Genomic DNA, 10,396 nt, shown 5'->3' with positions numbered 1-10,396 from the left:
GGACATGCGGACTCGTTGCCAACAAATACATGCCTGTGTTAGATGCCTTGCAACGTCCAAACAGGTCGTCTCAGACGTGTGCGGGTGTTTTGAGAGTCCGTATTGGAGATGACCTTAGCAAAACGTTGAGCCATATTGTCTTGCTTGCAAGCTCTGTTTTTCTAGGGTCATTATTATGCTATTGGCTTCAGTTACTCTATTATTACGTTGTTGTATCCGATGTTCTCTCCTCTGATATAAGCAAGGTTTGATTTAATTATTAATTAATTAATTAATAAAATCATACTCCTATAAACGAAGGCAGGAGAGCTTATGAATGCGCTTTCTGTTCCTTTCTTCCGTAGAAGCTCGGAAGCCAAGGCTGCCTCCCCCAAAGCCCTCCACTCCTCCACGGCTTCACCACCGAGAAGCAGGATTCTCATGGGCTGCGCAGGATCCACCCCCAAGGGCGCTGCGGCCGCCGGAGGCGGTAAGATTTCACGATCCGAGCTCCCAGCCCCTCAGATTTCCCCTCCTGTTCTTCGCTTTCTGCTTGATCCGCCCGGTTAGGATCGGGTCCTTGCGACAAGATTTCTGTGCGACTCGCGGAATTGGGTTCTTGGAGTTTGAAGATTTTTTGGTCCCTTTAGAGGGCGTGCGTTTTGATGGCGTAGATGGCGTCAGTTGTGTGATGGGAATGGATTCTTGGTCGAGCCGTGCTTGGCAGGAATCGATTTCTTGGTTCCAAATCGAGCTAGGTTATCCAAGTTGAGTTATTTGTGTGTAGGTAGTTGCTTAAGGGCTTGGCAGGGATTTTCGGGTGGCGCCTTCGTGGAAAGGGATTATTGGTCGAGTTGTGATTTGGGTTTGAGTTGGCCGGTAAAAATTGCAGGAGGAACTTGCCCCGGGAACTGAATGGGATCATTTGTTGTGCGGATTTCCTTGGTGAATGATTAGTTTGCGGCGATGGGATTCTTGGGGAAGATGGAGTTGCTTCCCCTTGTGTAACTAGAGAGTGCTCTGCTGAACTGGATCGTGTAACTATTGTGTGGCGACAGGAGTGTAAATTAGATTCTTTTTTTATACATTGTTGTCCCTGTGTGCATAACGTGTGGAAGATGTTATAGGACACTTTCTGGCTTCGTTAATCATAGTTTGGTGAAAGGAGGTCATGATCAGTGAGTGTGTGAACATGAGGATGTAACTGGATTTGGATCTTCCAAAGTTGTTAGCTGTGATAGACTTGTTGAACTTGTGGATAGTCCAAATTAAGCATGGATGGCGAAATTGTCTTTTCTGAAGAGAATTTTTTTTTGTTCTTTCCAGTTTCTTGTGTGTGACAAATGTTTCTTGATCCGACAGCATGCACAACTATGCTTTGCTACATGACGCATAGTTTTGATTTCTGTATGATTTGTTCTGAATGGAACTAATTAGTTAGCATAGCAGTCAACAAGACATAGTTTTAACATTCATTGCATTCTTGGGGGTGTGATTAACATCTCTGTATCTTGAAGGTTTCTGTTTTCTTTTGTGATATGTAGTGGTTGTTTATTATGACAATTCATGAGCAAATGTTATATTTTGGATCCTGTTCTATTGTCCTGAATCCTGATGCAAGGGACATGATATTTTGTGCAAGTTGAACACTGAAAGCTGGAACTATACAGGATTTGGTTTCCTTGTTCATTACATTTGAGTAGAGTTGTATTTTATGTATTCAGCTAGAAGTAATAGCTTAGTGTCTGGTAAACTAATAATGGTGTCAACATTTATTGAAGAATATGGATGGTTGTTTAGTTAGCCTAATCAGCTTGGAGCCTGACAAAATGTATCCACAAGGACTAGGTTGTGCTAAACTGCTAAGAGTACTATTATGTTTTGAACAATTCTGTGGGGCTTGGTATTTGATAAAGAAGAAGCAAGTGACGTTTGGAACGTGATGGTAGTATTATGCAAGTCCTGGTGCATCATATTGTGTCTGTTGAAAATGGTACAAAACAATTTGTGGAATTTTTAGTTCTTGCCACTTGCCAGTATTTTAGATAGTTGATGACCTCATGTAGATCTATTAAATACATGCCTGACTACTCATTGACAATATCTAATCTTGAATAATCAGATGAAATAACATTATTATATATCTATGTGTGTTTTAGTCATCTCATGTACATAGCATGGATCAAATATTATGTCCACTCAATATTTGATTAATTCCAATTGTGAGTTGTTGGCACTGATTAATTTTGATTTATGTTACTTAGTCCCTATAAGTTAGTTTGTTGGTGCTAAAAAAATTCTAGTCACCACATGTAATGTGTATATTTGTGGTAGACACATAAGGCAATGAGAACAGGGCTAGAAAAATGCCTTAAAATTTAAAGGTGAACTTTTCATCGAATAGTAAGTTGCACAAGGATGTTCCTATTACATAGAGATGAGTTTTTAAGAGCCAAAAAACTAGCGCTGTTTGTCTTTTGTCTTGCACTGAATTTACTCTAATATCTTTTAACTGTGAATACTTATTAAGGCTTCACTGGTCATCTCATACATTGTGGCTTATTTTTCAATTATGCAGAAGCTACGAAGAAAGTCAGGAAGCCTAAGCCCTGGAAGCACCCCCAGCCGATCACAATTGCCCAGCTCAGGCAGATGCGTGATGAGTTTTGGGACACAGCTCCTCACTATGGTGGTCGGAAAGGTACTTCTTACTCTTATGCTTCTGTCGTGTGTCTTTACATAATTTTGCTTCCTATTAAATTGATAGTTGAGCTCCACTTTCTTTTCATGCTTGTATGTATAGTTCCCTTAGCTGCTCATGTACGCAATCCTTGCACTAACCATTTAAGCCTTCTACAGAAATTTGGGATGCCCTTCGTGCTGCGTCAGAGGCTGATGTAGCCCTTGCACAGGCAATTGTGGAAAGTGCGGGCGTAATTGTTTCAAATGCTGACCTGACTCTATGCTATGATGAAAGAGGTTTGATTTTCCATCTGATTCCTTTTCCCCCCACTCTTTCAACTGTCGTTCAGGTAGTTTACCAAGCTATTAACATTTCAGGTGCTAAATATGAACTGCCGAAGTATGTTTTGAGTGAGCCAACCAACCTGGTCCAAGACAGTTGAAGGGCAGCTGCACAATGATCTATTCATGTAAAAAACTGTAAATCACTTCAGATGCTAAAAACAACGCCTTGCTCGAGTGTCCTGGTAACAGGAGCATGGTTGATTAATGATTTCAAGCATGCTTCTGGTAACTGTCAGCTTACAGTTTCCCCCCTATCGTTAGCATACAATGTTCTCTTCTATCTCGACTGTCTTCCGACGATTTAGATAAAGTTGTTCATAGCATCCCCTAAATTGGTGCTACTGTAAACACGAGTCTTCTTAGAAATCTTCGTTATGGGTTAGAAACTTCAGAATGGTGCGTTGATGTTTTGTTACAATGATATAAGTTGAAGTATGGCAATACGTTTCAGAAAGGAAAAAGGAGAATGTAACATCTGTTAGTTACAATGATATATTTTAAGTTGCCTATAATGCATCAGACTGTCACTCTTTGCCTTGTTGCCATGCCCATGCATTGCCTCGTTTGAGAATGCAAATTGAGGAATGTGATATGTAGGAAATCATGATCAAAAGATCTTACGGCGGCAGTAGTTACTTTATTAGTACAAGATATCTGGTGATGCTGACATGTTCTGGAAGGATGTAAGCGCAACCATGCTACTATAGTACTGGAGTGCTTCCCCGCAATAAAATAAAATAAATAGTACTGAGTGTTACATGTTCATGGTCTGATGTTGGTTCAAATTAAGAGATAAGTACAGAGGCCAAGTGTTTTCGGCAGCACTGATTATTGGCGATGAGTGGCGCTATAATCTTTGTCTGGTGATGTAGATTGTGGGTATGATATATGTTGAATTCTGAAGAAACATGCTATTTTTGTTGAATGGGTAGGACATCCAGAAACATGAAATTCTGCCGGCGCTGTGCATCGAGCGTTTGATAATGGGCTACACGCCTATCTGCAGGGGCATTCTCAGTGAACAATTTCTGACAACAAAATGCACATCTATGATGATATTCTGCAGGGCATAAGAACAAGTTCACTAAATCTATTACAAGATTGGTACAATGAGATAGGCACGGTGAATTGACTTTAAACTGAAAATTCAGAAATCAGTTCCAGAAAAAAAGTGTGCTCCAACATTTACCCCAGTTCTAACCCCAAGCGGTGACCTCTGATTTTTGTGCGCTAGATTACATTCTGATTACATGGCTAAAGGTATGAAACCTGAACCACCTATGAATTGAATCTTCAATTTAATTCCGGTTCCTTACTCGAATGACTGCACATGAACGTTAAGCCCGCTTGCATCCTATGCATCATATTTGCAGAGGTTCTCAAACCCCATGTACTCATGTTGCTCCATCTTGTGAATCATGTTGGAGATACCGACCCCACCTGAAGATTGAAAAGAAGCAGCTTCTGTTACACATTGTTCAAAGTTCAAAAACAGTGGGCATTTGATCAGGGCAGTGTCAGATGTTCGAAAATGTACCAAGAGAAATTGCGCTGATGAAGATCATGAAAGCCAGTATGAAGATGATGAGTGATGCCCGCCCTAACCAACTGATCAACCTCCTGACTACATGCTGCCCAATAATGGCAGCAACGAACGCCACAGCAACAAAGTAAGCAGCTGAAGAAAAGGCCAAGAAATTGATTCAGTACATGCCCAGCCCTATACCAAGAAAAAAATGTGAACCAGAGGGATAGTGTTACCATAAGGAACTGGAAACCGGTTCAAGAGGTAGTATTCCACGACAGACATAGAAGCAGAGAACATCATTGCAAACGTGGCGGTAGCACTTGAAACCTATGATGGTTTCAGTTAAGGAGGCATTCTTTATGGCCAAATCATAACTTGTTGACATACATAAACGTGAAAACTGGGGGGGTGGAGTGTACCTGGGGAGGGATGCCGAGCTCCAAAAACAGTGGTCCCATGATGAAACCACCTCCCAAACCTAGCAGACCGCCGACGAGCCCTGCAGTGACACCGAAGAAGCAGTATATGCAGAGCTGATGAAATTTCAGGGTAGTTTGCTCATTTCCCTTTGATGATAGCACCCTCTTCCCGTTCATCAGACCCAGTGCTTCGTACATAGTCACTCCTACAGAGACCGGGATCTGCACCAAATGAGTAGAAAGATTTATGACAGTGTATGATCAACATTGATACGATACAACAACCCTTCTTTCATAATGTCAGAAATTAGCCAAGTAAACCCAACAGTAAAAATTGGTCCATATAGGTGGTGCAAAATCATAACTTTGTACAAATTGGTAGAGAAAATTGGGAGCTTAAATCACATGTTAATTAGTAGGAAATATGTTGCTCAAAGTGACAATGTATGTTTTTTTTGAGTAATCACCGAGGGGGAGAGGATCCCCGCCTGTATATATGTTGCTCAAAGCGGCCCAAGGACCAGTGTTACAAGAGTTTACAGAGTCACGGCAATCCATGAAGAGAGGTAGTCACGCCAAGACAAGGCGGCTACCTTATCACTCGGTTCTCTAAACCGAAGAGTCCAAAGATCAAAGTCCCTACATAAGCTAGTAATGGTTACACGTGGACTATGGTTTTCAGTCCTAAAAGCAGCAGCATTTCTTGCTTCCCAGATTTTCCAAAGAATAGGCAAAAGGATCCCTGGCCAGATAGAGGAGTCGAGGTGCACCAGTGTGGGGATTGCCCACGATGTATGGCTTTGAATCTCTAAGTTTGTGTAGTTACATTTGGAGTTCAACAAAGACATATGAGATAATTTATAAATCTTGTGATAAGATTGATATTTGGAACACAAATTCCAGTGGTTAAGTATTTTACAGGATCTACATAAATCAGCATGGATTTTTGGTATAACTGGGGTAAAACAGGTGCGGAAATATAAATACCTGGAGAAAGTTCAAGACCCAGTACCACGTGGAGCAAGTAGGAGCATAATTCTGCAAGTATGAGAAAAATAGCATAGCATTGAAGTATTACTGTCAAAGATAGAAAGCTATAAATTTAGTTCAAGTACAATAGTTTCTAGAAAATAAAGTGACAGCATTTGTATGTGTTTCTTTTTCAAATTAACTGAAAAGAGCAGAAGATCCTGAAACGTCTTATGAAAACTGACTTAATGGATCGGCTGTACATATTGATTTGATTCCTATTTTTTCTGAATGAATTGGTCATAAAGGATGTTTGTTTACTATCACAAATTTTTGAGACTAGATGAAAGAAACATTATCGTCCGCTTAAGACAAAAGCAAAATCAAGAAAGAGAAAATGCTTGCTAGTAAGGCCAAATAAAGCAACAAAAATAACAGAAATAACCAAACAAATGTGCTGAGTTATAAGACAGCTAATAATGACTTGGTAAGAAGCTGGAATTAGATGCGTCTGAAATTTTTATGACCATTTTAATTTGTAGTTTTCAATTACAATCCTCACCTTTGTTATCTGAATAGCAAGGAATGCTAGCCACACAAATGTGAGAAGACCAAACTCCTTCCAGTAAATGTTCTTCATAAGTGATGGCTGAAATATTGGGAAATTCTAGGTTCAAATTCTTGAGAATGAGATCTCCAACAAATGCAAGGAATTATGTATATTGTCATGAGATGTTTACCGCTTCATCTGAATGGGGTTTGACATCAGCTGCGGCACCTGGTCCTGTAGAGAGTGGTGCATACTCCGGTTCCTCGCCTGAAAGGTTGAAAAATACGAGCATTAATATTTTGATTTGGTGACAGATGAGAAGCACTTCGTTTTCTAGCATTCTTACTGGTTTGCTCCAATCGTTTCTCAGCTTCCTGGAAGAAATGAAAAAAGATCCATTAGCATACAAAAGGGGCAAACAAAAGAAGCGGAGATAAATAAAATCACTTTTTATAAACATGATGAGATAACTGTGGAAGATTACCCTTTTGATTATTGTCTCCTTTTTCCATGTCTCAACACCCTTCAGGAAAGCTTTAGTTGATGTGCCTACAATTTAATTTGGGGAAGCAAAGAAAGGTCATTCATGAGAACTAGATAACCAAAAAAAACAAATGCAGCAGTTTAGGGGTTAATCAGCACCTAGGAAAAGGATTATCAAGAGAACTGTGACCAGCCAGTCAGGGAATATAACATTGAAAATAACACCGATGCTAATCCCGAGCATTAGCATAGGCTGGATGAGCAGTGCTAGGTCATAGTCGATCACCGGCATGTCCAAAGTCGGATGTTTCAGCTTGAGATTGTAGTACACAGTTGAGATAGCTGCACCAGTGATCATACCTGTCCAAATGAATGCAAAATATCAATTAAAACCGCTGAACAAACATTGTATTTGTAACTAAATACTTATATATTATTCTATCATATTTTTGCAAGACTCGTATAGTAAGTCAGCAACCAGAGATTTCTATGAATTGTACTTTGGAGTATAACGATGTCAACCAACAATTCTGAGTAGAGGGATGTAATTATGTGTAAACGTAAATGAATTCCTAAACAGCAGGGATGTATACTGACGATAAAGACACAAACCAGATAATTAGTATACAGGTTGGAAAGAATATCTGGGAAATGAAGGTGCATTGTTATAAGGTTGTAGACGCTGTGCTGGCGCATGGTGCAGAGTTAGGTCACGAGTTCCAAACGAAATAGCTGGACGGTGACCCTGACTTTGTGCTCAGTTCGGTAGATGGAGACGATGTTGTTGGTCGTATCGTTTAATGGAATAGAAACACACATTTAAACCCTAATGCAGGATCATTGCTCACTGAACTTCAATATTTCAGATTTGCATGTTAATACTTTGATTATTGTATAGCCTTCACACCTTTGTAGCTACTTCTTTTCATGGAAACAAGTAAACATAGACTTAGCCATTAATTAAGTATAAGTGAGCCAGACAAAGGCAAAAAGGCGTAATCCGATACACATGAATATATAATTAGCAACCATCACAAGTTACCTACCTAACATAAACAAAACAGAATAGCGTTAATTGCCCCTTTAGGACACTTAAATACTCTAATTCCAAACTAATTTGCCAGCCTAACTTTCCAACAGCAACAGAACAAGCAAGATCCCTCGAAAAGAGGTAAACTAATGCACACATGAATCAATCAGTACAGTACCTCATACTTGAAAAGGAAGATACCTAGAAAAGAGGCAAACTAATGCACACATGAAGGAATCATTACAGGACCGCATACTGAACATGCTTGAGAAATGAATGCTTAGGGACAGCAAGAGCTGTTGCTTTCAGAGCAGGCAGGCACAGAAGAAGAAAATCCCAAAAGAAAGAGCTGGATCCTCACACTTGGATATGGCAGTTGAAGACTTTGGATCGAAACCGATGATCAATGTCAACATCGGCACAAAGATCCCGCCGCCACCAACGCCCCCGACGCTCCCAAATGACGCGCCAAAGAATCCGATCAGCGACCCCAGCACCATTTTCCATCCGAATTCCATCGGCTACCACATCCACAAAATCCACCAAATTAGCACCACACATATCAAAAAGAAGAGAGTGCAGATATACTGAAAAAGTATCACACACACAGATGTACATAGTTTGGAGTTTGAGCTACATAATAATTAAATTAAATCAAGAAAATTCAGTTCCCTCATGCATGGGTCAAACTGAATTCCCACAAAACGAGCGGGTAAAAAGGTGCAGCAGTTCATCTCATGGCTAATAAAATACAGTAACTGAAAGCAAACTACAGTAGAAGCTAGTAAAAAAGACGCGCTGGTTAAAGAAATGCTCGGAAAGCTGGGGCTTGTTTTGCGTGTTACCGGCCAAACATGCTGGTACGAGTTCCTGTCGGTCTGCCACATGAAATTGGCAATCTTGTTGAGGAGGCTGATCTCCTCCGGCGCCGCCACCACGGCGCGGTCGCTGGGCAGCGAGAGCCCACGGTCAGCGGCGGCGACGGCGACGGCGAAGGCGGCCGCGCACGCGACGCCCAGCGCGGCAATGGCTTGCCGCATCCTCCTCCCCATTCCTCGGACCCAGCCAAGCCAAGAAAGGCAACTTCCTGCACCGCTTTCCTACTTTTTTTCCCAACAAACGAAAGAAAGAGAGAAGAAGATAATCAGAGCTGGAGGGCAGGCTGAGCCTGAGAAATCATGGAATTAAAACTCCTTCTTTGCGGCTTGGGATTGCGGAAACGTACGAAGGCCGCCGCGGCTGTCCTTCTCTGGATGATTCCTGATGGTTCTCTCGGGTGCACAAGACAGACGTGCGGGAAAGACAGAGACGGTCGAAGCCGCGGTCTCCGGCCGTTCGGGCTGGGAAAGGAGGCGGAGGAAACTCGCCGGAGCCGGACGCAATGCAAGGGCGACGGGAGGAGCCGGGATTCGGCGGAGAGGGAGAGAGGGAGGGAGAAGAGACACGTGAGAAGGGGGAGGCTACGAACGAACTCGGGCCAAATTTAGAGGGACAGCGAGGCAGTTTGCAATATACCCACTACACGGCGGCAAAATTACGAATTGGCCCGTTGAAATATTTACTTGACATTCACATGTAGGAAACGTGGATTCAGAGAGTACAGCAGTGTACAATATTCCCTCCGTCCGAAATTATTTATCGTAAAAATGACTAAAAATGAATATCTAAAATTAAAATACATCTAGATAAATTGATTTCTTCGATGAGTATTTACTAACCGAGAGAATATTTTTTTTGGTATGACTGAGACGGGATCATGGACAAGTAAAAAATGCAGTTTTTTTTGCAGGGTAAACAAAGGAGAACTTGGCGTGTGAAACACTAAGAAACTACTCCCTCAGAGCATAGGAGGGAAAGTCGATTTATGAATTGAATCAAATAAGTATCTACAGGAAAAAAATCTTCGTTTATTGGAAAAGAATCAATATACTTTTAATGTCGAATCGGGATTCACTAAAAAATTTCTTTCCGAGTTAATTTTCTCAGTTTTATTAATCCGGGCGGCTCTTTATTATTGCTTTAAATTTGTAGTTCTTGTTTCAAGTTACTATTTTTAATTCTCTATTATTTTTATTAATTATATTGATGCTTTATCACATTACTTTCATGGCGCCCGTTTTTCCAATTATGAAGCATGGCTAAGTGATCCTACTCACATTGGACCTATTCCTAAATATTTGTCTTTTTAGACATTTCAACAAGTGACTACATACGAAGCAAAATGAGTGAATCTACACTGTAAAATATATCTATATATATTCGTATGTGGTAGTCATTTAAAATATCTAAAAAGACAAATATTTACGAACGGAGAGAGTATATAATAATTTTGAAAAAGAAACACTAAAGAAAAACCAATAAAAGAATGCAATGTCAGAGGGTGCAGCTTCCATCTCGTACAGGAGTGGACA

At 40.8% G+C, this 10,396-nt stretch overlaps 2 protein-coding genes across 3 annotated transcripts; one reads left to right on the top strand and one right to left on the bottom strand.

Annotated features, from left to right (window-relative positions):
• Positions 1-290: 290 nt before the first annotated feature.
• On the top strand, positions 291-3,549 carry LOC123103526 (ubiquitin domain-containing protein 1). Its single transcript, XM_044525140.1, has 4 exons — positions 291-469; positions 2,558-2,680; positions 2,839-2,958; positions 3,040-3,549. Exons 1-4 carry the CDS (start codon positions 313-315, stop codon positions 3,102-3,104), a joined length of 465 nt encoding a protein of 154 aa, XP_044381075.1. The 5' UTR covers positions 291-312; the 3' UTR covers positions 3,105-3,549.
• Positions 3,550-4,035: 486 nt separating this feature from the next.
• LOC123103525 (sulfite exporter TauE/SafE family protein 3) lies at positions 4,036-9,456 on the bottom strand. 2 transcript variants are annotated; one of them, XM_044525138.1, is made up of 13 exons: positions 9,211-9,456; positions 8,831-9,088; positions 8,347-8,506; positions 7,115-7,315; positions 6,957-7,021; positions 6,819-6,846; positions 6,663-6,739; positions 6,485-6,571; positions 5,941-5,991; positions 4,954-5,175; positions 4,768-4,861; positions 4,544-4,684; positions 4,036-4,446 (listed from the first exon to the last, which is right to left on the bottom strand). In XM_044525138.1, exons 2-13 carry the CDS (start codon positions 9,035-9,037, stop codon positions 4,361-4,363), a joined length of 1,419 nt encoding a protein of 472 aa, XP_044381073.1. In that variant the 5' UTR covers positions 9,038-9,088; positions 9,211-9,456; the 3' UTR covers positions 4,036-4,360. The 2 variants fall into 2 exon arrangements, with proteins under 2 accessions (XP_044381073.1, XP_044381074.1); XM_044525139.1 differs by having other exon boundaries at positions 8,831-9,085; positions 9,211-9,449.
• Between the last annotated feature and the right edge of the window lie 940 nt (positions 9,457-10,396).

The sequence above is a fragment of the Triticum aestivum genome, chromosome 5A (assembly GCF_018294505.1).
Source record: "Triticum aestivum cultivar Chinese Spring chromosome 5A, IWGSC CS RefSeq v2.1, whole genome shotgun sequence".
Taxonomy (NCBI): domain Eukaryota; kingdom Viridiplantae; phylum Streptophyta; class Magnoliopsida; order Poales; family Poaceae; genus Triticum; species Triticum aestivum.
The sequence above is the reverse complement of the archived record's forward strand: the minus strand, read 5'-3'. Positions and strand labels throughout refer to the sequence as shown.